Source organism: Taurulus bubalis (genome assembly GCF_910589615.1).
Source record: "Taurulus bubalis genome assembly, chromosome: 5".
NCBI lineage: Eukaryota > Metazoa > Chordata > Actinopteri > Perciformes > Cottidae > Taurulus > Taurulus bubalis.
In genome coordinates, this window is record NC_136593.1 from 14,613,351 (window position 1) to 14,641,137 (window position 27,787).

The 27,787-nt window shown below is 41.0% G+C and overlaps 3 protein-coding genes across 4 annotated transcripts in view; 2 read left to right on the forward strand and 1 right to left on the reverse strand.

Annotated features, from left to right (window-relative positions):
• Positions 1-270: 270 nt before the first annotated feature.
• On the reverse strand, positions 271-4,783 carry LOC306736762 (MICOS complex subunit Mic10-like; the record flags this gene model as incomplete). Its single annotated transcript, XM_079218425.1, has 4 exons — positions 271-435; positions 529-638; positions 745-792; positions 4,723-4,783. The coding sequence occupies 4 exons, from the start codon at positions 4,781-4,783 to the stop codon at positions 427-429; spliced, it is 228 nt and encodes a 75-aa protein (XP_079074551.1). The 3' UTR covers positions 271-426.
• Positions 4,784-6,454: 1,671 nt separating this feature from the next.
• Positions 6,455-21,319, forward strand: capzb (capping actin protein of muscle Z-line subunit beta). Of its 2 annotated transcripts, XM_079218542.1 has the most exons (10): positions 6,455-6,636; positions 11,613-11,702; positions 13,993-14,114; positions 14,268-14,381; positions 14,466-14,607; positions 14,826-14,942; positions 15,031-15,096; positions 15,699-15,775; positions 16,184-16,285; positions 20,230-21,319. In XM_079218542.1, exons 1-9 carry the CDS (start codon positions 6,634-6,636, stop codon positions 16,275-16,277), a joined length of 825 nt encoding a protein of 274 aa, XP_079074668.1. In that variant the 5' UTR covers positions 6,455-6,633; the 3' UTR covers positions 16,278-16,285; positions 20,230-21,319. The 2 variants fall into 2 exon arrangements, with proteins under 2 accessions (XP_079074668.1, XP_079074669.1); XM_079218543.1 differs by lacking the exon at positions 16,184-16,285.
• Positions 21,320-24,217: 2,898 nt separating this feature from the next.
• The window catches only part of celsr2 (cadherin, EGF LAG seven-pass G-type receptor 2), a gene marked incomplete at both ends in the record, with an annotated part of 58,808 nt that continues 55,238 nt past the window's right edge, over positions 24,218-27,787 (forward strand). Inside the window, one exon of the mRNA XM_079218982.1 lies at positions 24,218-27,758. Coding sequence (XP_079075108.1) covers positions 24,218-27,758 — 3,541 coding nt within the window. The remainder of the gene's footprint in view (positions 27,759-27,787) is intronic.

The following is a 27,787-nucleotide window of genomic DNA, read 5'->3' on the forward strand; positions in this document are numbered from 1 at the left end:
GTTCTTGTCACACATGTTTGCAAACATAACTTTCTTTCAACATAATGCATTGGTCTCCCACCAACTGTATGTTCTTTATTCCATCATTCGGTGCAACTTTTCATCCTCCCACTCTCCAACAGGGTTGCAGATGCTGAACCTGGCCCTCATTCCAAAACAGCAGGAGCTCAAGTCTCCCAGCTCATTAACACACAAAATTGCCTCCCACCCTCAAACCACATTTCATTCTCCTCAAACATGCACAGAGAAAAACAAAAGGAGAAACAGATGAAGTTTTCCATAATCTCTTTATTAAATATACATTGACCGGCATTTGATAAACACAATGTGGGACTCGTTGGACGTTAGAGCCAGGACAGAAAAGAGCAGCAACACAAACACGGATGAACAACTTCATGGCAAATCCTGTTCCTCTTTAGTCCTTCATTACTGGTCCTGTAAATGAGCACACATACAAATCATGAAGCATGATGTTCTTTGTGTCTCACAAATCTCTGACAAACAATACGTTTCACCCTCTGCACTCACCTTAACCATGTTGCCATGAACCAGGTATGGTGACCTAAAGTCATGCTGGCAGTTGGCGTATCCCATTCCCAGTCCCAAACCTGAACCAAGTGAGACAGGCCAAGTGCGACCTGGAGGGAGGGGGGGGGGGGGGGGGGGGGGGGGGATTATGTTTTAAAGAAGTGCTTCTAAAAAAAATAAAGAATGTACCAATCTAACTTAAGAAACAGCACTTACGTTTAAAGAGAAGGACAGAGAACACAACGCCCACAGCAAGACCAGTTACTGCAAAGAGGAGAAAAATAACAAGTTAAGTGACTTTAACTACACATCCAAAAATTATTTAACTTTAGTACTGAGGTAATGTGATCACGTCTGATCCAGTATAAAAAACGTCTGGCATAGATGTAAATCTGTTGTAATGAGGTCAGTGAGGTGCTGCTATTATGTCTGATGCAAGAGTTGGTAAATAGCACAAGTTAGCAAGACATTGCTCATTAGGAAAAGAGAGGGAGACAAAAAGCAGAAAGAAAGCACAAACCTCCAAGAAAGAACGAACACAGTAAAAGGGGTGCAAGAGAGGGGGGGGGAACAAGTTAACAGAGTCCACGAGGCGGAGGGCAGAGGAGGTAATGGGTCGAAGAGAGCAGACATGTGCAGGTAAGCAATGTGTCGACCCAGTACGGTCAAGCAGAAGGTTAGTCTCAGTGACACAAACATTGGCTACGTTGTTTGAAGTGCTCAGACCGGAGTGGGATCTTGAGGAGGAATGTGTTTGTTCGCTTAGCTTCACCTCGCTGCAGGCCACACCACACCCAACGGCAGGCCAGCCAGCACAGAAAACACACTAAAAAAAACTGCTATTTGGGCCCCACCGACTCTTAATTGAATTCAGTAAGCTATGCAGTATGACCTATTTCTTTTGCACAATGTATAAATGTCCAACAAGACCACACAATACCCTGCACACCATCAGTGCAGATCAACAATAACCTATTGTCATCTGCATCCATTTCAAGCAAAGATTTAGTTAAATGTAAGGTTCTCCGTCTGTTGCAGCCTCGATCTTTCTTTGCTCTTCAGCAAGAGCAGTTTTGAAGCCCCTGATCTTCCACTCTCAGTAATACAGTAAAAGCATTGGCAAAATATGAGGGCTGATCAGCATCTCATTTTGGCGTCATCTCTCTTTGCCTGGATGTCTCCAAGGGAGATGGTTTATAACAAAAACATTTGTGCTGCAGTAGAATAAACTGTATAACCCCCAGGCCACAAAATACTCAGTAGGTTTCACAGAAAATGAAGTTTAGAGTTAGTTAATGTTACGGTTGTTCATTATTTCATTTTTTGGAAATGGCATCAATAAATACATTCCATTTTGTGAATTTAGTGTAACAAAAAAACACAACTTTAGACTTAAAACTCACATTGCTTAACAGTTTAAAAAGATTAAGACAGTGCACATTTCTTCGTAGAGCTAATGATTGTGAGGTTTCTGTGTGGTGAAGGGGACATTGTTCAGGATCGGCAAAGCTTGAGTGGAAAGAATAATCTTACTTAGTATGACATGGTGACAGTCATTATTGTAATTGAAGTAATATAAATAATGTTACTTTAATTGTGCAGCTCTCCTTACTGACTTGTGCCCTTGGGATAACTTGCAATAACTGTTATCCTGATGATGATGTCTAGTGCCAACATCAGATAAACATTTAAATATAATCAATAATATGGTTTATGACCCAGACTAGCGACATTCCCATCAGCCTTAGCTTTACTTTGTGTTTTGCTCGAATTAGAAAACATTAGTGTGCTAAAATGCAAACCTAAGACAGTGAACAAGGTAAAATATTGTACATGTTAAAACATCAGCATAATAGTAGTGTCATTGTGAACATGTGGTGAAGACTATAATGGCCTGTCTCTCTCTAATATTGTTCCTCAAATTAAATGTTTCCAATAAAAGACAGTTGTTTCCTGTTATGAAGAGGATGTTTCTAATTATTTCCCTCAATCAATGCACATACTTTGCTTTCACTTGTATCACTGGCCAGTATCTCTCATCCTTTTTTGTTCAGTGCATATCCGTTGTAGGATATCCAAAGTTTTACTACATAATCTGAACCTGTGGCACTAAATAAAAAATGACATACAGAAGAACCAGAGGATACCAACCTTTTATGTGATTATCTAGTTTATGAGTTGTCTCAAATTAACAGTTTGGAATCATTAACACAGTTACACAATGCTTCACTACATTTTCCTGATGAACTAACAAAAAATGATGAACCCCAAGCTCCTGAGCAAAACATATGCTGTAGAGTTTCTCTGGCTACCAGAGACACCTTGGCACAGCAGACAGTTTGCTACACAGAATGAGCTCAAAGAAAAGCCACAAAGCAGACGTTTTTCCTCCCAGCAAGAAGCACATTTCATTGTGCCAAAGTTGATGTCATTAAGCGTCTTTTGGGTCAGATTGTTTGCCAGTCTAAGTATTTGAGTGCTGCACCAACACTGTTCCATATACAACTGACAAACTGTACATAAAAACCCCATGGTGATCTGTTCCACACTGCAACGCTGTCTAGTTTTTATCAGTGACGATTGGTTGAGAGAAGGCCAGAGCAATGGAGGAAACCTCTAATCCAGGAAACATCTATTTATTTTCTTGACTTTCTCCAAATCCCTGTTATACTTAGCAGATGGTTTTGGCAGTAAATTTAAACACGTCTGCGGAGTACAACGGAGAACACTGGTCACAAGTAAACGGACTATACTTGTAATGCGCTTTTCTAGTCTTCAGACCACTCAAAGTGCTTTTCCACTACATTCACCCATTCATACACTGATGGGAGGGGGTACCATGGAAGGTGCCACCTGCCCATCAAGACTAACTAGTCATGTATACATCGCCTACAGTGGCATATCTGGGTTAAGTATCTTGCCCAAGGACACATTGACATGGGCTAGCATTGGCGGGGATCGAACTGCCGATCCTTTGGTCGAAGGACGACCCTGCTTTACCACTGAGCCACAGTCACCCCATCACCGGTGACACTATAAGAGTTCGACACACTGAACTATGAAATTCTGAAAGGGCACCTCAGTCCATGTCGTGCCAGCATTTATCCCTCCAGAGTGGATGAATCTGAAAAGGCTGGCTTTGCATTTTCCTGTTGACAGGAGAAATCTTTTGGAAAACAATAACATATGTCCTCCCAGACAAGCCCTGAGGCTGGAAGGAAGGAAGTTATGAAGCATCCAATCTCTGAACCCATCGGTTTATAACAGAGCTTATGAGCCATCTGTCACAGATGGCTCATAATGACCTATAATACAACAATCATGATGCTATGTAATGGCACCTTCCACGTGATGTAATTATGCTATATTTACACATATAAAACAGGATTAAATCACTGTGTTAGGATGATTCTGTCCGACAACAAAGGAACAATATTAAATGACAAAAACTAATTTGTGACTTTAGCTATTAAAACACAGAATACAGAGAGTAAGAGGGGATTTAATAGTGGTTTAACTGAGCAGAATAATCATGTGTGCCTTCCCACTCATAGATTCAGCAGTTTCTAATGGTTTGGGTGATTGCGGGGGACAGACTTCAGATTTACCAAGGTCCATGTGGATCTGGTCTGAGTTGAATCTGCACCTCTGACTGTCAAAACAGGTGCTTTACCTTCTATGTTTGAGATATGCTTTAGTTTTAAGGGCAAGCAAATCGTGACTTCCATAGTATGAGTGTAATGCTCCTTTCTGCTATTTAACTGAAAATAAAATATGAATTTCAGTTGAGGGTGATGGAGATGAATCAGAAGAATTGGTCTCAGGCTGAAAAAGGACGGAATGATCCTTTACAGCTGTGACAACGTAACGCCATCCGTATACTCCGTTACTCTACCGATGACTTCACACACTCAGTCTGTTAATAATCAAAACTCTGCTTGTATCCCAACGCTATGTGGTCTTCTTCAGCCTAATCATTCCTCACCCAAATAACAAAACACGTTAGTGTTACCCATTCAGCGGACAGGTTTACCGTTGACCTCAGCAAACTGCCCCAGGATGGTCAGACAGATGTCCCGTAGAAAAGGACTTTGACTGGCTTGTCGCACGGCATATTTGCCACGTGTAAAGTACTACAGAATACCTTATAGACGCGTTACATAATAATATGCAATTGTGTGAGAAGACATTAACCTGTTTTCACGGCTGTATCAGCAAGACAGCGGTCCCATTTCCGTCCATGTTGGTCTGCCATGTTTTCAGCTGTGAGGAAGCTTCTCAAAATATCGCGAGAGAAATACAGAGTCACGTGATCTCACAATTTCCCGGTTTTTACTGACAGTTTATTTTAGTGTGTCCTTCCGTTTGTTTTAGTGTTTTATTTATCTCCTAAAATAACGTTCACTTTGAGTAAACATCAAACTTGACGAAACTAACAACTTGATGTTTAAGAGTCTAAACAGCACATTGCTGTTTACAAAAATGCACATTCACAAACTTGATAGAAATAACATGTATTGGCCCCCTCAATTTATATACGTTACTTCATTTTATTTAAAACTATTAGGAGATCCAATTTAATGCTGTGCAGGCAGTAATAATTTGACACATGGACTATAGCACCTTCTTTCTTTGAATATATTTTGCCTTTTGGTGTGATATATTCTGAGAAAGAATTTAGACCACACCTTCATCTTCATTTATCAAAACACACAATTGTGTCCATAGTACATATTTGAGATTGTAGCTATATTACTCCTCCTCTTATGAAATTCCAGCTGACGTTGTAAGATGCTGATTTCCTCTCAGTCAATATTATACAGGCAGGTTGCCCATTTGCAAACAATCCAAGATGCACATGCAGCGCTCAGGGCTGAATGCATATTTGAACAATACAATGGTATCTTGGATATGGAGAATTGTATAAATAAAACAGAAATATCTATAAATAATAAAAACATAGATTTGCTCATTAACCCCTGAGAAATATTCAAGCGGAAGACATTAACCCAGACTAAGTGGGGAGTATTTACATCATTTATTTAAATAAGGAAAACGTTCACTCATATGTGATGTACAACTGTTTAACATTAAAAAAATATTTTACTTAATATTGTACTTTTGATCCTTGAAAATATATACAAGTTATGCATTGGTTTAATCCTGGAGGAGAACAACAGCAAACCAACACATTTAACTTATTGGCAGGTGAAAGAGTTGGGTATTGAATAACCACTATACTTTTACATTACAAAGACTCATTTCATTATGTTTTTTTTTAAGCATTAATGAACCACTAGTTACTATAGGTATCATCCAATCCACCACAACAGCCCATTAATCATGATTGATCATCACCATCAACAACACATTTAGGTATTGTAAAAAATGTACTATCAATACACCTGCTTGTATACTTGCAGTGTTGTTGCATAATGCCAACAAGAGAAACATGCTATTCCATTCAAACCCAATCAAACTAAACCTGAGGGAGTCTTCATAAAATTAAAATTAAAAAAAATAAGCAAGTAATAGTAGCCCAATAATATTTAAGTAAATATATTAATGTTGTGTCATTTACATATATTTAATGAAGCCTACATGCATTATAAAGTGATTATAATGACACTTTACACATAATTTATGTCAGACGATATGGTTTAGAAATAAAGGTATAACATTGTAAATATAAATTTTAAAAAAAAGTGAATGAAGATTTTTGTGTATTACAACTAAGTATATTTGTCTATCTACTGCCTTCTCTGAGTGCACATTTACTGCACCACTCCTCTCTTTCCATACTTGGCAATGCCTTTCTTGCTCCGTTGCCATTGGCTGCTGCAGAGAAAGCCCAAAGTGACCCGGATGTGCAACTGAGGCCTGTGTTTTCTGACTGCAGCCTCCTCCTTCCTGTAGCCCGGTTGAGGAAGTGGATTTCGCTGACAGGGCTGGGTTCAGTGAGGGAGAGGCGAACAAAACATCTTCCGCGGGGGACTATAAAAACAACACATCAAGAAGATACGCGAGGAGTTACTTGTTGAACCATAGTAAAGCGAAGGTGTACAGTCATCGGTAAAATCGTGCCCCCCTGAGACCGCCGCAGACATGGTAAGGGCCGCGGTAGAGCTGGAGGAGAGAGGGACGGGGACAGGGTTCTGGTGGGGCTGCTGCTAACGGCTAGGGGTGCGAAGCTAGGCTAACGCTAGCTGGAGGCGCTAGGTGGTAACCTGAGCGCAGCAGCAGGGGATTCAAGTGTATAAATCACCGATACACATCTAAGTTGCTGTGTTTGCAAAAACTTCCCCGTATCGAATACGAATGAATTGGCTCCGTGGCGAAACTGGCAGCTGTTTCTACCCACTAAGTTAGTTAGCTAGCAGGTAGCCAAGCTAGATGCCCCGTAGTCATAAAGTTAGCATAGGATGTTTTGGATTTGACACAAGTACGTGTACAGTATTAGTGAGGAGTCTTAATTTAAGGTGTGTACACCCACCCCCCCCCCCCCTACACACACACACACAGGCTAATATAGTCAAGCGCCGGGTTGCCTGTAGCTAAAATAAGACTGCTTGCTCCTCCTATTCCTAACCATGACAAGCTGTTAACCTCCTCAAGGCGTTCCTGCCTTGCGAGTTTGATCTTAACTTTGCTAACATTGAATATAGAAAACGTTAAACTCAAATCAGCAATTATTGTTTACTCATTCCATGTTTTTGAGCATTTTCCTATCTAATCACTGTAATTGATCATGTATTTAAGCTTGAAAAATATATATGTGACTTGAGCTATTCTAGCATAATGGAGGATTATTTTATAGTCATTGTTTATAAAAGTGTGTTTTGTAGTGAAGACAACATTGTCTTCTGCTTGAGTTTGGAAGAGCAGCTGGTTTTTCTCCCCAGCCGCCCAATCTCGTCGGCCTCACCTCATCCACTCTGCTGGCTGAGCCTCACCGCCTCCCCTGACCCCGTGGGTTGTTGGTCTGAGCCAGTGTTTACACAGACACAGGAGCGCTGGTAAACATTGTGTCAAGGAGCGCAGGTGTCTGATGGTGTGGACTGATTCATCAGCTGAGAGAGATTTTAAGACAGGCAAAAAGCAACTCAGAGGAGAGGGAATGGCACGGGATGTATTGCCTAGAAATTTCTGTTATGTTCAGGGTCAACCTTGAGAAAAATGTTTATGGAAAAAGGGTTCCCTACTTTATCACATGTCATTGTCCTTTGACCGGCAAGCAGTTGAATGAGTATACTCTGTTAAGCTTTTGCACTTAAAAGGATTCACTTCATAGATAAGCCAAGTTGGAGAGTTTTGTCAACATCTAAAAGGGAGTTGAATAACATGAGTAAAACAAACAAATAAATAATGTAGCAGGGCAAAACAATATTTATATTTTGTGCTCTTATATATTTTTTTTTATACTACTGATGATGTTTGTAATGATACATTCAAAGTGATCAGAAACGCATTTATGCAACATTGGAAGTGAACCTAAATGCAGGTACTGTAAAATGTTATAACTACGGTAGTAGTGGGTTTTATGGCACTGTCTTATAATGCTCAGATAAAAAGAAATGGGACATACACAGTTACCTGTTAGGGTTATCTTAATAATGGGTTTGTCCCTCTAGTATTACTCAACTTCCTACATCTTCTTGCACATTCCCCAGAGTTTCATGTTGTGGCTGGTCTGTCCTCCCCTGCTCACTTATATCCTGCTGCTCACTGCATACTTAAGGGAGAGAAACAGAAACCCCTGGGGGAGGTCCATGCAGTGCTGTGCTGTCTTTTCTGTATTTTTATATATTTTTATATATATATATATATGTATGTATGTATGTATGTATGTGTATATGTGTATGTATGAATACATTCATTAAGTCTCAATTGACTTGCCTGCATAAAGTGAAATATTTTACATTTCGTTTAATATCACACAGTGAAAGGGAAGACTGTTTTTTAAAGGAATGTTTTCTCCTGGATAAAACCTAAAGGAATGTTTATCTGCAAGAGTTAAAGACTGACCAGCTGCTTCACAAACTGTAGTTCATTGGGGACATTGACACCATTATCAAACATAAACTGCATCTGGATGACTAAGTACATAACACAACAATCCTCAGTAAACAACTCAAATATGTAACCAAAAAAGGAAACTAAAAGTGATTTTGGGCTCATTGTGATGATAGAGTTTTTTTTTTTTTTTTTTTTTTGGTGTTTGTTACAAACCACACACTTTACAGTGTTTCTGATAGTTCTACAAAACCTACCTTCAGTTCCTACATTGATATAGTCGGTGTTTCACAATATTGATTGATTGATTGATCGGTCACTTCGTACGTTCGCTTTGCAGTAATTAATCAGATCTTCAGGTCTCAATGTCGGGAGTTTGCCCAATGAGACACGATCAGCCATCAGGTGCTAGTGTTCAACAATTTATTGTGGGTCGCACACCACCAGGCTGAAGTTAGTTTGACAATCACATGTGGCCATGTTTTTCCAATTTCCTGTGAGAAACACTGAAACGTATGCCTTCCAAACTGCCATTTGTTCAGTTAATTTGTTCTGCTATGATTCGGTCAGCTTGTTCTTGTTCTTCAAACACAGTGTTTGACAGTGATCACCGTGTGGGAAGACGGTGAGGGATTATGGTCTGCCAGGATGTTTGTGTGGAAAGAGATTGGTTCAGAGATTAATACTATAGTCAGTGATGTCCGACCAGATGTTTTGGGTTCTTTGGGTTGCTTCAGACAACCCAGCTGCCACAGACGGGGAAGTTTTCACAGGAACTTAATGGATGCACTAAAACGTCAAGAGTCTTTTACTTGAATCGACAGCTTTGTGCAGCGAGAAAACAAATCACCTTCAGTACCAAGAGCATGATCAATATTAGAGTCTTGTAAAGGTATATATTTGGCTTGTCTGATGCCCCAAACAAAATCTACTCAACTGTCTTGTACTGGCAACATATAAAACCAGGCGGCCACCTCTGGTTCTGCGGAGTGAAGCCAATGCAGAAGTGTCTTTAAACTTGCATTCTCTCTGCAATAGTGCAAAAGAAAGTCTGATTGTGTGGAAGTCTGATAAAATGACTGTTCTTCTCACTGGATTGATTACCTCAGTAAACAATACAGCATTATGTTCAGTTAGTAAATTATTGTCCCATTTAGAATCAAATAGACCATAAAGTGGAGTATGCTTGACATGTTGCTACCGCTACCAAGGACGTATTCGGCGTCACTGTCACTCCTCCTTATTCCCAATATGGAAACTTCCGTTCATTGGTAACAAATGGCCATATTCCAAGATGGCGACGGTAAAATTGCCGGACTCAAGGCTTCATAACAGCAATCCAGAAACTAATGGTTGACGTCACAATGACTACGTCCACTTCTTATATACAGTCTATGTATAAAATCAAAAATACAATTTAAGTTTTGCCTAAATTACAGTTGTGTTGTCATTTACCGGTTTGTTGGTCACCTTGGTACCGTTTGTCCTTATTGAAAATGCCTCTCTGCCACACCACCTTTGATGATAAGCTGATAGCGATTCCCCTCATATCTGCCACCTGTTCTCTGTGACACACGTCTCACAGCCAAATTAACTCATCCTTTGATAGCACATGCACATGTTAGTTAGTTTGATAGTCAAAAGTTTGACCTAATTTAATTTCACAGTGCAGAAAAGTATTTGGCGCCAAGTACTATTTTATCTCAAACAGCTTTTTGCTCTGCAAATTCTCACATGACGAATCATGAGTGCCGTTCCGCCCACTGAGCTGAAAATGTGTCTGTAATTTCACAGTGCAAGCAGAGTTTGCCTGCAAGGGTGTGGATATTTCCTGCACAGCAACTCCTCTCATACCTTCATACAGAATGTAGCAGGTCTTTGTCATACTGCTGTTCGTGAGATGGGAAGGAGGTTGTAGTGGTCTTTTTTTTTTTTTAAGAGAGCATACCATACTGAGTCCTCATCAAAATCAATAGTCCTCATTCTGCGTAAAAATAAATAAAAAAGTTTATGTTAAGTTATTGTGAAGCTTTAACAGTCTGAGTAAGTCAACATATTTCTTGGAACAAAGTCTTGTGTTATTGTCACGCAGCGTTTACTTTTTGCTGCAGAAGCGGGATAGTAACTCAAAGAAGACATTTTGTACTCAAAAGGTTGTCTTGAAATGGAAGATACACTTAATTTGTCTAGCGGACTGCTGAAGCCTCATAATGTGCTCAAGACAGGACGGCACCTCAGGGGATGTGGAAACCTTGTGTGTGTTTTGTGTTGTGGCAGGAAGATTCTGGATTTGAACAAAACATTCTTAATCCTCAGCAAGAACATAATACTGAAGTCCAAGTGAACTCCTCAATGATCCCGTATGATCTACCAAAACCTTTTTTATTATTATTTTTTTACTCAAGGTGGCTCTGCTTGGCATCACTGAGGGTAGCTTCACTAAAACTACATATTTGTTGTGCCACTGACACGGTCAGGCTCCAGTGTGAGTGTGTGTGTGTACACTGAACAAATTAATGGTGTTGTAACTTTGCGCTCAGTTAAAATGTATTTTTGTGCCGGCACAAGAAGTATTCTGAATCATTGAATAATCAATATTTGACTTGCTATGACATACATGGTTTTACACTACATAATGTTTTATGAGTAAGTCACTTTTTGCATCTAGAAACAATAGAGATATAATTTTCTCAAAATGTTCTTCAATGTTGTGGAGTTCATTATTTCTCCTCTCTGTCAAATTGCCTCACACCATATGACCAAGTTTCAAACAACTGTTATAATGTGAAATACATTATAACAGTTGTTTGAAACTTGGTCATATGGTGTCACCAATCAATTTTTGATTTGGGGATTTGTAAAATTTAAAATGAGGATTATTTTAGGAGCTAAAATAAATGTTTTTGTAAAGTTAATTTGATGCAAATAGAAACATACCAGTATCCAGTTACACACTGAATGTGACACAAACAATTTAGTCTGGAGGAAAGCTGCAGGGCTGTGAAGCTTTGAACGGATGTATTTAACTATAATCTGATGGTACAGTGTTATAACCGTCTCTTTGTTTTCAGAATGACCAGCAGCTGGACTGTGCCCTGGACCTGATGAGGCGTCTGCCTCCTCAGCAGATTGAGAAAAACCTCAGTGACCTCATTGACCTGGTGAGTTACTGTCGAGTTACTGTCTTTGCTTTGTCCTCTCGAATTTCTTTAGAGGAAAACACAGACATGTTTTGAGAAATATACAAATACTGTGTCCATTATAATGTGTCTGTTATGGATTTTACACAAAAAAAACTTCCCCAATCTATGACTATGCAATATTTGAGTCAAAATCTCGCCTACTTCCCTGTAGCTATATGTTCACTGGAGGCTCATCACAACGCACATAACTATAGGGCTGGGTGATAATTCAATATGATATCTCATCATCTTTCAATGGCATCATATCGTGATTAAATCATATAGTGAGATACAGTAATAAACAATTATGTTTTCTCAATTAATAATACAGACGCATTCTATCTCAATTTTATTTGAAAATCTGATGTTCTAAAGTTCTGAATACAATTATAAAGTAGTCACTACTTTTTATTATTTGTCAAGTATTTAATTCACACAGTAGTATCCAAAAGTAGGCTTTTTTCATATAGATCTGGAGTCGCCATCCTTTTTGTGACTGAGAGCTACCTGGAGGGTAGAGCATTATATGGAGGGCCAATTTTGTATATAATCTTTGGTTTACCTTTTTAAATAGTAAATATTATGCATTTAATACAACACATACCTTTTTTTTTATTATTATTATTGTATAGCTCTTTTATGATGATTTTAATGTTTGTAAAGTGCTTTTGAGTATTTTGTAAAGCGCTATATAAATCAAATTTATTATTATTAATAGCCTACATATTTCGTCTGTGAGGGATTAACGGCTGTTAGCTCTTATTTTTCCCAAGCAGGGCTGTTATTTTAACTTCATTATTTTATACTCAAATGATGACAACAGACTTGAAGCAGACCAGCGCACACCTGCCAATATAGATATTTGATTTTCCAAAAATGGAACGAACTGCAGAAGCTGTTGTTGTAATACCTGCAGTGATATTATAAACACACCCATTGAACAATATATCAGACCAAACATATTGAAATATGCCAATACTGATATGTACACAGATCCTGACTCAAATTGCAATTGTACTCATACATTTGTGTCTAGTCACCCTGTAAACAGTTGTGTACAATTACAGTAATAGTTGTGCGCAGGTCTGGGTTTGGTACATATCAGAAATATATGTGTTGTTGGGTGGGCCACTTGTGTTTTTTTTCTTGTTTCCATATTTGTTGTTATATCGTGTGACATCTGGGTAACTGAAGCTATTCTTTAGTATTTGATGTAATAAAAGAAGTCCCGTTTTTTTCTTCTAAATCCTCAGTGCAACACCAAAACATTTTGAAATTGTGAGACCTGTTTTGTGGGTTTTAACACACAGTGCCAGCTGAGTCGGACATATTAAGCTAAATCAGACAGAAATCAAATCACACTTTTACCATTGTTTGCATGGCAACTTGTGTTGTGGGCATATGTGTTCCTTTCCACCCAGGCCCCCACGTACTCACCTTCCTCCTCCCTCACCTTTAACCTCTCTCTACCCGGGCATCGGCTCTCTCCTCACCTATTTCCCTGTGTCCGGTTGTTAGCGATTATTATCGTAGCTGTCAATCACCTCCACTGCCAGGCACTTTTTGGCTGCACCATCTCCGCTCAAACTCTTCTGGTGACTCAGAATCACCTGAAATCACCTCTTTGCTTCCTGTTTGTTCCACTTCTCTCCATTACCTCCCCTACCACACTCGGCCCACTGGGTTGTGTCCCCCCTCCTTCCCTTGTCTCACCCAGTCTGAGCTGCCAGGTGTGTGTTTAGGGTGGGGGGATTTCTTTTTTTTTTTTTTTTTAGGGAAACAGTGCCTCCTTTGTGTCTTTACTCTTATTTAGGAGGACATAGAGAGGGGAGTCCATGTCAGTCTGTGAGAAGTAATTTGTACCACCATATCCTTTTAGATATTATGTTTCTCATTGATATTTAATTCCAGCTCCTCTCAGTAACCTTTGCTCATGGACTGGAGCTGGAATGTGAAAGAAAAGACATACACTTCCAGTTAATTTTTGACCAAAATGAGTGGATTAAATAAAAGGCTACCATTTTAGCTAGTCTATTCTGTTCCTTCAGTCCCCGCAAATTTTAGAATTTGGCATCTCATACAGGAAGTCAGCATTGGCAAAATATAGCTTGCTCTTATGTTTCTCGCTGACACTCAAGACAAACAGAACACTTTTAATAACCTGAGATGTTTTACAAACTTCTGTGGAATGTTTTGCAGCTAAGCACATCGCTGCTGCGGAAAACAATCTGTTGATGTTGAGCTTTCTCTCTCTCCGTTTGTTTTCCAGGTGCCCAGTCTGTGTGAGGACCTCCTCTCCTCTGTGGACCAGCCCTTGAAGATTGCCCGGGACAAGGTGGTGGGGAAAGACTATCTGCTCTGTGATTACAATCGAGACGGCGACTCCTACAGGTCGAGTTTAATACTGCACCTCAGACATGGACAAAGAACATTAACTACACTATGAGCAGTTCATCTGTTCAATAGACCAAAGCCGGTGACTGACACTAACGTTTCAGCCGAAGGCTTTTGATGGATTTTGTAATGTCCTTCTTAATTCACCAGATCCCCGTGGAGTAATAAGTATGAACCACCCATTGAAGACGGTGCAATGCCTTCTGCTCGCCTGAGGAAACTCGAGGTCGAAGCCAATAACGCCTTTGACCAGTACAGAGACCTGTGAGTTCCAAGGAAGCAATCTCGTGGGAAGTTTTAATAAACAGTCAGTCACGCCCTTTTGTGACCTCTGATATGTTTGTTCAGGTACTTTGAGGGTGGTGTGTCCTCTGTGTACCTCTGGGACTTGGATCACGGCTTCGCTGGAGTTATTCTCATCAAGAAGGCCGGGGATGGATCCAAGAAGATCAAAGGGTGTTGGGACTCCATCCATGTGGTGGAGGTGCAGGTGAGAATCAGCTGATGTGAACTAGGTTGACATTTGAATTGAAACTTTTAGTTTTCTTAGAGGCAGTCAGAACGGGCAAAGACAAAGCCTGTGCATGACATTTGTAGCTGACAGTTAACATTAGTTAAATGCAAGAGATTAGCATCATAAATCTTTAGACTGCGGTGTAAAACTTCCCAGTTTAGTCTCATTGCTTGCTGTGTCTGTCGTGCGAGCAGGAGAAGTCCAGCGGTCGTACTGCTCACTACAAACTCACCTCCACCGTCATGCTGTGGCTCCAGACAACCAAGACCGGCTCCGGCACCATGAACCTGGGCGGCAGTCTTACGAGACAGGTACGCATTGAACTAAACATGAAACCACTGCTGACACAGCCAACCTCTCTGTAAGCACCCATGAACTCAATGTATCATCTTTTCACAGATGGAAAAAGATGAGACAGTTGGAGAGTCCTCACCCCACATCGCCAACATTGGCCGCCTTGTCGAAGTCAGTATACCTGCTGAATTCCTGCTTGTTTTACTTTTTTGACTGATTCAACTCACCTGCAGTAAAATGAGTGAGCTCATTTTCACTCGCAGTGAAAGAATGGATGTTTGGGCCGGTAATTGCATCGTCCTGTATAGTCTTTAACTGATTATGAAAGAATAACATTAACATACTGCTTTTGTATGATCTACACAGGAAAGGGCTGTGATTAAAGAGTGATCAAGCTCTAACTGACTCTTTTGACATTATAGTTCAACATGCAATCTGCAATTTCCTACATTGAAATCAGATGAAATGCATTCAATTTATAGAGGTATTTATCTATAGGCAATTATTCAACTTGATCATTTGGAATGATGTAGTTTGTGGTAATGTTGATTTGTATTGTATCATAATAACGGGTAACAAAAACACCTCTCTGTATAATATAATACAGTAGTGCAATACTAATGGAGAAAAGCCCGTGACACTGGGCATCATGTTCAGCACATTTCACACGCCTGCATATCTAGTCAGTGAGGTAATTGACTAAAAATGTTGTCGTTGATAACCGGAGAATAGAGGCGGACTTAAAGTTAAGAATGTCTTGATTCGTGTTCCAGGATATGGAGAACAAGATTCGCTCCACGCTGAATGAAATCTACTTTGGGAAGACCAAGGACATCGTCAACGGCCTAAGGTACAACATGAGTTGCTTCAATGACTTGCCACCCTCTCTTCTTTTACAGGACTTCCAGTCAGTGTGGTCTGCAGAAACTATGTTTTTTTACTTGCACCAGACTCACCGAGAGAAGAGTCAGTTCACTTCTGCATCTGCTGACCTGTCCAACAGCTGTTGTCTTCCATCTTTTGTCAATTTCTGTCATTTGTTATTTAATATTTTATTTAAACCTACCTTTGCTTCCTCTCTTTTCAGTTTAATTATTTCTGTATTCATTTCACCTCCTCCTCTCCTATCCCTCTCCTATGATCTTATTTTTTATTGCCTTCTGCCCCACATTTCTGCTGCCGTTCTTCTCATCATCTGTCCTCCTGTGAATCCCTCTCGTCACCTCTCCTTCCCTGCTGCCTCTTCTCGGTGCTGCAGATCTATTGAGTCTTTGCCTGATAACCAAAAGTACCGGCAGCTCCAGAAGGAGCTGTCGCAGGTCCTCACCCAGCGTCAGATCTTCATTGACTAGGGTCAGAGGTACAACTTGGCATGTGTGTGTTGGTGTGTCTATTTTGGTGTGTATTGGTAAGTACAAAATAAACTCTGTCTGTCCGTGGCGCTCACTCTTCGATTTGTACAGTACTTGAAAGGAAGAAAGATATTAATTTACTTCAGACATATCTTTGATAATTCCATCTAAAGCTGCTCACTCGGCACACTTTTTAAACTTCTAAAAACACTGGGGGGGAAAAACAACAAAAAAACGGGATGACCTTCAAACTGAAGGTTGGTGTGAACTTGCCTCCTGGTTCTATCCTCCAAAACTGTCTCTCATAAATCAATCCAATTAAGGAACCAGCATTTTTGATAATCATCTTAATTGTGTTCCTATAATTGTCAGTAATGCTGTTTATACACAACCTTATAAATTAAAACAAATAACTCTGTTCGAAAAATATTTTTAAGAGTAAACTATTTCAACCTGCTGATTTTTGATGAGAATTAGTAATGTCCCATCTTTCTTTTTTACAGAAGACAATAACATGCTCCTACATATCAATACTAGGAATCAGTTAATTAATGTCACATCAGCTGACCAATCAGTCCACCTCATCTTTCTAGGTTTAGTGTCATGTAGTGACTTTGTGGGCATTGGGATGATGTTTGTGTAATTAAACATCATTAGATCTTAGGCAAACGTCAGAAAAAAAGCTTGTGGGGCGCTTTTGTTGTTAATATGTCAATACAGTTTGTATCTACAACAAGCCAACTGTGAAAGTAAAGTAGAAAATGATACAAATCAGAAAAGTTGGCGGTAAGTTTCAAAAAGATTGTCTACTATGGGGACTAACATCTTAACACACGTCATTCCAAGACTGTGAGGGACCTCAATATGCAGAAATATTCAAATACATCTTTTTTCAGAATAGTCAATAATACATTTTTACTGCACGCAAACCAACAACTGCATGGATTTTGCCTCAAACTGCATGGTGTTGTCATAAATTGAACCCTGAATGGAAATTCTATCGAGTCTTTCAGCTCATAAAGAATGAATTAACGGTTACTGATTGGGTTACACTCAAAGAAATTGCTCCCTAAGGCAAATAAAACAAAATAAAATCCTAGAACTAAAACAATATTAAACATAAACAAAACATGTATAATGATCTATTATCAGTTTCTCTCACCAAAGCCCAACTTGAAGGTGTTATTCAGCCTCCTTCCCAACAAGCTGAGAGGACACAGCGGCTACCAATGGATGCTTTAGGTCGTCTAGGAACCGCCGTGAAAGACGGTCATCCTCTAGGACAGGGGTGCCCAATACGTCGATCGTGGAGGTAGTGCGGGTAGATCGCATGCCATTTAAAAAATAATAATAATTAAAAAAACTTTAGCGACAAAACCCAGCTCCCAGTGTGCAAATTAATGTCAATCACTACGGAAGCTGCGTCCGCAATGGTTGGCCGCTTGAATGGATGTATCGCCAAGTACAGGGAGATGTTTTCCCCGACTTCCTTAATTACCACTGCATAATACACCAACAAGCATTATGCGCTGCAACGCTAAACATGAAAGAGATCACGGATGTGGCAACAAAGATCGTCTAATCGAGCGAGAGCTCTTCAAAGACGGATGTTCTGTGCGCATCTGGAGAAGGACTGCAGTCACTCTGACTTCCTGCTGCACACTGACGTGAGATGGCTTATAGAGCTCTGTCCGGAGATACAGGAGTTTCTCCATGTTGTTAAACATGGAGAATACAACCAACTAAGAGCATGTCAATATGCTCACGTTTCTGAATTACAATTTAAAGCGTGTGTAAATTGTGTGTTTCCCTGAAGGAGGGAGCAGCAAGACGTGGGCCTGTAATGAGTCATTTTGATTTACTTTTAAACCCTTGCGCTTTAATTATCGGGTAGGATGGACAATTTTTTTAAACTTTTGGACTTTGAATGGCACTTGCAGCCCAGTTATTCTTAAGTTATTTTGCACTTTCAGAGGCTTGATTGCTACGTTGAGTTACCTTTAAAGCTTTATTTGTACTTTTTCTTTATTTTTAAAGCATATTTGCACTTTAATTTGTATTACTATTTAATTTATTTGTTATGATGATGTTCTGATGTTCAGATCTTGTTACTCAAATACATTTGAAGTTCAAATTCCAACATTTTGAGTTACTATTCTTAATTTGCTATGGGAAATAGTCATTAGATTAGTCGATTAATCGAAAAAATAGTCGATAGATTAGTCGTTTATGAAAATAATCGTTAGTTGCAGCCCTAGAGTCAGCCTTTTCCCACATGAAAAAGATTAAGTCCAAACACCGTTCCACCATGACTGATGACCATTTGGTCTGCCTGACGCTGACTACCAGCAGCTACTGTCCGGACTATGCAACCCTGCTGGTTCCATGCAGTGAAGTCATCAGAGCAAAATGTAATGACCAAAAATGTACAAAATTGTATTGTCATAAGGGTTCATGCCGTTATGCAAGGTACGCCAATATTGTAAATATAAAGTATACTCTGTATATTTATACATTAATAATGCTTTACATAGATATAAGCATTATTAATGTAGGTAGATCTTTTTGACTTGGTCATTTTAAAAGTAGCTCGTGAGCCAAAAAAGTGTGGGCACCCCTGCTCTAGGATCAGCGGCAGTCCCGCAGGTCTCGGATGGTTCGATGTATTTTATGTGCTCGTGAGGGTTCAGGCTCTCGGGTGACTCTGGAGTGTGTATGTGGGACTTATTATTAATACATGTTCATGCTCCTCAGTGTTGAACATGGAGCAGCTGTGCAGCCATGTTGTGCTTGTGTTGTTTACCTTGTAGTCTAACAGACGAGCACAAACCATGTCAGAGTATTCAAAGCAGTCGCCACCCCTGATGTTTTGCAGTTTGTTGCCCAAATAAGGTTTTCTTAAATGGTGTGTTTATTCTGAGTGCAGAGGCGTGCGTGTGTGTGAAAGCACCGCTTTGTAACGATACCTTAAACATCTGATAAACGTTAGTATTCACCCCCCTCTGTTTAACAGAATTATTTTCTTCAGAAACTCAAATAGATTTAAGGTTCAAACTTTACCTATAAAATGACCATTTATAGTCAATTACTGGCTCCGTGTTGCCATGAATTCTTGAATTGTTTTTATTGCATGCCTCCACGGTGAACAGAAAATAAAAAAATAAAAATAGTAAAGACTCAATTAGTTGAAATAATTGGGCTAAGTATTTACCAACAGAAAAGGTTTATCAAAACATCCGTTTACAAACCCGCACACAACTTCTGCAGCATATCCAGGTCTCATTTATCCAGTCGCATGCTCACTACTCCACAAACACATGGATCTTTGCTCGAACTTTACCATTGTGTTTTAAATAGTTGGTTTTAGCAGAGATGTGTGCATTGCTGGATATTGCAACTGTGATCATGCTGCACTAGTTGTGTGAGAGTTTTTAAACGGATGTTTTGATATATTTCTATTGCTTAAGACCGGCTGTGGCTCGATGCGAGAAAAACATTTTTCTTCAAAAATTCAAGGGAACATGGGAAGTCACTGCTTAACAAATAGTACCGTAATTATGTTGCTTGATTATTCCTTTAAAGCAAATGCAGTGACGATTTAGATGTTATATTTGCACATACAATCACAGTTAATTCTTCATCTTGAAATAACTTTGTTCAACTAAATGTAAAGGATGGTGAATGTTGCTCCAAGACGGGGTCTTCAGGTGAAGCACATAATTCAACTGCATGTCACCACATAATTAACTGTTGGTTTTTATTTGCCTGACATTAATGTGTGCCGTGTGTGATGATGATGTGTATTCATCATCTTCTCTCCACACAGGGGTTGGACTCCTACAGTGTTTCTGTCTCGCTGGGAAAACTTTTCCAGTCTATCTCGCCGTTTTTTCCCATTGTGCTCTTGTAGACGCTGATGGTTTCTCTTCTCTTTTTGTCTTCTCTCTCACAGGAGCGTTCAGACTCTGGCTGATAAGTCAAAGCAAGAGGCCCTGAAGGTCGACCTGATGGAGGCACTCAAACGCAAACAAACCAGCTAGAGTTGCTATTGTTTTATGTTTCTCTCTTCTGTCTCTCACTCTCTCTGCCTCATCTCCGCCATCTTTTCTCTGTTTCTTTACTTCTCTCCCTCCAAGCCTGTTTCAGTGCTGCACTCTTGTTTATTTGTGGAAAAACAAAAAAAGGAGAAAATGCATAGCTTTTTATTTGTTTTTTTGTCTGTCTGGTTTTGTTTTCATGCATCTCATCTGCCATGAAGCCATTCACTCACGCTCCCTGTCTCTCTTCACCCCTCTCTTCTCTCCTATGTTATAAATATAATGATAGTATTACCATGGTTAATGATAATCTTACAGTGTGAGGGTCATTGTAGTAATAATCCCTGATGTTCTCACAGCTAATGTGTCCGTGATCGGTTTCAAATGAGCGACTTTGGCCCAGCTCTTCCTCTGTGTCGAGGAAACGGACACTGCTGTCGGTGGCGTAGGCTCAACGGGGCCGTCCTTTTTATGTACATCAAATTTATCTCGAGCACCTACTTTTCTCTACGACACCCCCCCTGATATATTTGTATAAAATTATTACTGTCGGTGTATAACTTTCATTCTTATGGTTAAACGGTGTAACCACGAGGACGGCCTTCGGTTTGCGTTACGAGCTTTTTACTCTTTATTCCACTCTGTCCGCATGCATGTGAGCCTGTGTGGGGCTGCAGTGAGTGGAGATGTGGATTTATCGAACATGGGGATGGACTGTTATAATCACCGGGTGATTACACCCACGTCGTCAACCCAGCCCCCGACACTGTGTATAACATGACATGCCTCCCCCGTCTGTTCAGCTTATTCAACTCTTCTCTCTCCTCACCTATTACGTCATTGTTGGGGGTCACAGTTTGTCATTGTGTCTCAGTGGAAACCTTTGTCTGTTTCCATTTTGGAGGGGAATCTTTTTGTTGTATTTTTGTTTTGTTTTTATTTTGTAAAGCTTATGATTCATATTGTATTAGAGCCTCCAGCAACAATAAAAACAGTAAAAAGCTACTCTTATTTGTTTGTTCTTTTTGTGAAGTAATGCACAGTATAGCTGGTTGACAACATGACAAACTATAATTAATTGTTTATACCATAAGGTAGCAAAACACAATTGTAATACTAACATTTATAAAAATAATTATTGTTGGTAAATACTGTACATTAATGAACTCTTGAGTGTCCTGGAAAACATTGGACAAAAGTTGACAAATGTTCAAATGATAATATCTAATAATATAGAAATATCTAATGTACTTAAAAATCATTTTCTCTAGCAAATCGAGAACGTTGGTTAATGTTTATAACTTTATGTTGTCCATTTGCATGTTTTAAAAGGTAAATGCTGGAAACATCTTCACAACTCTAATGTTTAGCAGGTGTAAAGGCTCAAGCGACACAGTAACATATAAAGTCATTTAAATATGCTCTTAACATGCTGCAGCGTTTAAGTGATTTAAGTCCACAATAATTCATCAATAAAAATCTAAAATTATATTTTTTTCTGAAATGCGTCATAGTGCAAATTACTTTTATTTACTGTATTTTTATGGTAATACTTTAGTCGGCTACTTTTACCTACTATAAAATTATGAATGCATGACTTTTGGTTGCAACAGATGACTTCTGTATTTTGGTATTGCTACTTTTATGATCTGAGGACATTCTCCCTCACTTAATAGAGTGTACAGTAAATATCTGCTCTAATGTCTGACGATATATATTCCATGGAAAAGATTGTCCCCCAGATGATATCAACTTTTGACCACTGTTCGACATTTTTGGAAATTTTAGGTTCTTAGGTATATACATTTTTTCTATGTATTGTCTTAAAGGTGAAGCTACCAAGGATACCGTCTCTCCACTCTTATAATCAGATGTCATTCATCGAGAAAAACATTGTGTTAAATTATCCTATTTGTCTTTGTTACATATGGATGAGATTGAAAATTATTTCTATACCTGGGGGAAAGTGGTGATGCTATTAAAACAAAGCAAAGTAGGAAAACGTATATATTAAATACCATTGTAATTCCTATACACACTTTAGGAAACATTACTTTAGCATCATTTGATTTAATTGGCCACATGTGTCTGCCACTTTGAAGGTCTTTCCACATCGCTATAATGTATTTACCATATTTATCCCCAGGTTGTATTTTTTTTTTACTGTCAGGCAGCTAATTGAACTGTACATGAAGTGAATGAAAATCTGTTAGTGACAACTAGGACATAAAATCCATCTGCTAATGATTATCTGACACACAACAGCTATAAATGAACCTTGTGTTTGGATTGTTTTCCCAGTTTTTTCATATTAAGACCAGATGTACGTACAATGACCATCTAGTATATTTGTTTTTAACAGAAGAGCTTCATTCATTCATGCAACACAACGTCATCTTGGAAATACTGTCGAGACGATGAGAAGCACGATAAATGACTGCTCTCAAACTGTGTGACCACCATTTGTCCACTAGGGGTCAGTAACGTTCAGCACATCAGCCGAGTGTCATGGTCTTTATCAAAGATTCCACCTGTCTGTACTCGATGCAGTTAAATGTTTTATTCCATAATGTATCTTAATCGAACAGAGTTTACCTCAAAATATTATTTTATTTTTTTACAGCTCCCGTTTTGAAAATAGAAAAGTGTTGAATCTGAAAACAACAAATTAACTCAAAAATCATTTTAATTCGTGTCCTAAGTTTTAAAAGCTCCTCTTTTCGAGGATTTCTGAACTCTGGGTTCTGGTGAAAGAATAACTTTCACACTCTCATTGTGTTGGGTTAAAACACTGCTCACCATGTGAGGAATGTCTGCCAGTTAATGAGTAAACCCGTTGTGGGAGGTGGTGACTATAGCATATGAACATATTGTTACTGATGAAATATATATATATATATATATATATATATATATATATATATATATATATGTATGTATATATACATATACATATATATATGTATGTATATATACATATACATATATATATATATATATATATATACATATATATATATATATATATATATACATATATATATACATATATATATATATATATATATATATATATGTATATATATATGTATATATATATATATATATGTATATATATATATATATATATATATATATGTATATGTATATATACATACATATATATATATATATACATATATATATATATATATATATATATATATATATATATATAGTTTGCAGCACAGAACTCTTTCTTTACAATTTAAGGTGTTAGATTTTCTTACACTATTGAAACACATAAATACAACCAAAATAGTGTAAAGCTAATACATAGCTGCAGTATTAAAACATGGCAAAACACAAGGTAATGAAATATATTGTTGTCAAGCAAACTACATGAAAGTCTTGTTTTTGTTGTTTTCTGTTCATGAATGAAGCTTTTAGGAAGTTACCATTTACCAGGGTAACCTGTCAACTCGTTAAACCCCGAAGAGCTCTCTCTCTCTCTCTCTCTCTCTCTCTCTCTCTCTCTCTCTCTCGTACACACACACACACACACACACACACACACACACACACACACACACACACGTTTATGATAATGAGGAGCCTCGAGGCGCAGGGGGAGCTGGAGCCATTTTCACCATTCAAGCGGAGTTGCGCGCATCGCATGGAGGTGCTGCTGTAGTTGCTGCCGGCGAGAGGGAGTGAGAGAGTGAGCGAGGGAGTGAGAGAGTGCCGCTCCGGACAAGGTGACTGCGGTTTACCTCTTCAAACAGGCGGAGTGACTGAGGGAAGTGCCCGCTGACAGCATGGCTCCTCTGCAACAAAGGGAAACTCACTGGCGGAAAGTTTAAAGGAATAAGGAGCTGCACGGATTCCCACTCGGAGACGCGGTTGAACACAAACTGAGGAGCGATGCACTTCGTTAAATGGGATTTGTTGTGGATTTTATGGTGGTGTAAACTGGTTTGGCTGGTGCGTTGTTACACTGTTCACATCAGTGAGGATGTGGGGCCAAGGACGCTGGTGGCCGGCGCGGAGCGCGGCGCGCGCTGCACTTTGGATCAGGTCCTGGCTCCCAAATTCACGGAGCGGTTTCTGGGCACGGACGCAGCCGCGGGCATCGTGTTTGTTTCGGACTCGATAAAGTGCGCCTCGCTGCGCTCCAACCCCTTCACCGTGTACACCGTGGCTGACTGCACGGACTCCGGCTACAGGCATCTCCTCACCAGCCAGTACGACGTGCACGTTCACGGTAGAAACTGTTCCAACAAGCGTAAAAGAAAACCTCAGTGGGACATGGAGGTGCTCAGTGTGTTGAGCACCCACAGCCACCACCGCTCAGAGTGCCACCAAGCAGGCTCTGCGTTATTTGCCGTGGGGGGTCTGCTACCCGGAGCCCCGATGCGCTGCAAAGTCACCAACAGTCGAGACTTTTATTTCTCTGAAGGGGACTTGTTTGTGTCCCAGACGCTGTGCTGGAGGCAGGACACGCTCCTGGAGCTCGACCTGCTCTGCGATGTGCTCACAGGAGAGGGACTGAGCGCTAAAGTCAACCCCGTCTCTGTCCACTGGCGTGTAGGGCAGGGCCCCTTCAAGCAGGGCCACTTAGGGAAGCTGTTGGAAAAGGCAGCTCGGTCTGATTCAGGGATTGTGAGCAGGAGGAGGAGAAGCATCAACAGCAGCCCTCAGTTTCAACCTCCAATGTACCAAGTGTCTGTGGCAGAGAATAAGCCAGCTGGGACTACAGTTGTTGTTTTGAAAGCTGTGGATGTGGATGAGGGGGAGGCGGGCCGGCTGGAGTATTTTATAGAAGCTCTCTTTGATAGCCGCTCCAACAATCTCTTTGCTGTAGACCCGGTCAACGGTGCCGTATCCACAGTAGAGGTGCTGGACCGGGAGACTAAAGACACCCATGTGTTTCGCGTGACCGCAGTGGACCACGGCTCGCCCCGGCGTACGGGCATGGCCACCCTCACTATCACAGTCAGAGACACCAATGATCATGACCCTGTGTTTGAACAGCAGGACTACAAGGAGAGCATCAGGGAGAATCTAGAAATAAGCTATGAGGTGTTAACTGTGAGGGCCACAGATGGGGACGCACCAGTTAATGGTAACATCCTCTACCGAATCATCAACAGCAACGGGTCCAACGACGTGTTTGAGATTGATTCCAGGTCTGGTGTAATCCGCACCAAAGGCCTGGTAGACAGAGAGGAGGTGGAAGCCTATATGCTGCTGGTTGAGGCAAATGACCAAGGTCTTGACCCCGGGCCCCGCAGCGCCACAGCTACTGTTCACATTGTGGTTGAGGATGACAATGATAACGCACCGCAGTTCAGCGAGAAACGCTATGTGGTCCAGGTGCCAGAGGACATGACCCCTAACACCGAGATCCTGCAGGTCACAGCCACAGACCAGGACAGAGGGAGCAACGCCATTGTTCACTTCAGCATCATGAGCGGAAACACCAGGGGACAGTTTTATATCGATGCTCAGACGGGTAACATGGACCTGGTGAGTCAGCTAGATTACGAGGCCAACAAAGAATACACTCTCAGAATCAGAGCTCAGGATGGAGGACGCCCCCCGCTCTCCAACATTAGCGGCTTGGTTACGGTGCAGGTGCTGGATGTTAACGACAACGCCCCCATTTTTGTCAGCACTCCGTTCCAGGCCACCGTGCTGGAGAACGTGCCGCTGGGCTACTCCATCATCCACATCCAAGCCGTGGATGCAGACTCTGGCGACAACTCCAGGCTGGAGTATCGGCTCACCGAAACCACGTCGAACTTCCCCTTCACCATCAACAACAGCACAGGGTGGATTGTAGTAGCAGCCGAGCTGGACAGGGAGAGTGTCGACTTTTACAACTTTGGAGTGGAGGCCCGAGATCACGGCTACCCTGCCATGTCCTCCTCCGCCAGCATCAGCATGACTATTCTAGACGTCAACGACAACAACCCAGAGTTCACTCAGAAGGGGTATTACATGCGACTTAATGAGGATGCGGCCGTGGGGACCAGCGTGGTGACAGTGTCAGCTGTGGACCAGGACATCAACAGTGTGGTGACCTATCAGATATCCAGCGGGAACACCCGCAACAGATTCTCCATCACCAGTCAGAGCGGAGGCGGGCTCATCACACTGGCGCTGCCTTTAGACTACAAACTAGAACGCCAGTATGCCCTGACCGTCACTGCGAGTGACGGCACGCGCCTTGACACTTCTAAAGTGTTTGTCAACGTCACGGACGCCAACACACACCGGCCTGTGTTCCAGAGCTCACATTACACCGTCAACATCAATGAGGACAGGCCTGTCGCCACCACTGTTGTGGTAATAAGTGCCACGGATGAAGATACGGGCGAGAACGCACGCATCACTTACTACATGGACGACAGCATCCCTCAGTTTGACATCGACGCCGACACGGGAGCTGTCACCACACAGACGGAGCTGGACTACGAGGACCAGGTCTCCTATACGCTAGCCATCACTGCTCGAGATAACGGCATCCCGCAGAAGTCCGACACCACCTACCTGGAGATACTGGTGAACGACGTCAACGACAACTCACCCCGCTTCCTCAGAGACCACTACGTGGGCTCTGTCATGGAGGATGTGCCGGTGTTCACCAGCGTGGTCCAGGTCTCTGCAACCGATAGAGACTCTGGGCTCAACGGCCGCGTCTTCTATACCTTCCAGGGCGGTGAGGATGGCGAAGGAGATTTCATAATTGAATCCACCTCCGGCATTGTCCGCACACTGCGGAGATTAGACAGAGAGAATGTGCCTATTTACAGCCTGCAGGCGTTTGCCGTAGATAAAGGTGTTCCTGCTCTGAAAACGGCAGTTAACATCCAAGTAACAATCCTGGATGTGAATGACAATCCCCCTGTGTTTGAGAAGGATGAGTTTGACATCATGGTGGAGGAGAACAGCCCCATGGGCATTGTGGTTGCACACATATTAGCCACAGATCCAGACGAAGGCAGCAATGCACAGATTATGTACCAGATAGTGGAGGGAAACATCCCAGAGGTGTTCCAGTTGGACATCTTCTCTGGAGAACTGACTGCATTAATAGACCTGGACTATGAGACCAGATCTGAGTATGTAATTGTGGTCCAGGCCACCTCTGCGCCTCTGGTCAGCCGCGCCACAATCCACATCAAACTTGTCGACAAGAACGACAACGTTCCCATGCTGAAAAACTTCCAGATCATCTTCAACAACTACGTGACGGACAAATCAAGCAGCTTCCCTACCGGAGTGATCGGGCGCATTCCCGCACACGACCCCGACGTCTCGGACCAGCTCCACTACAGCTTCGAGGTGGGAAACGAGCTGAACTTGGTCCTCCTGAACCAAAGCACAGGAGAGATCCAGCTGAGCCGGGCCCTGGATAATAACCGGCCCCTGGAGGCCTCCATGAGGATCTCAGTGTCAGGTGAGACTGTTCAATTACTCTTTGTTATT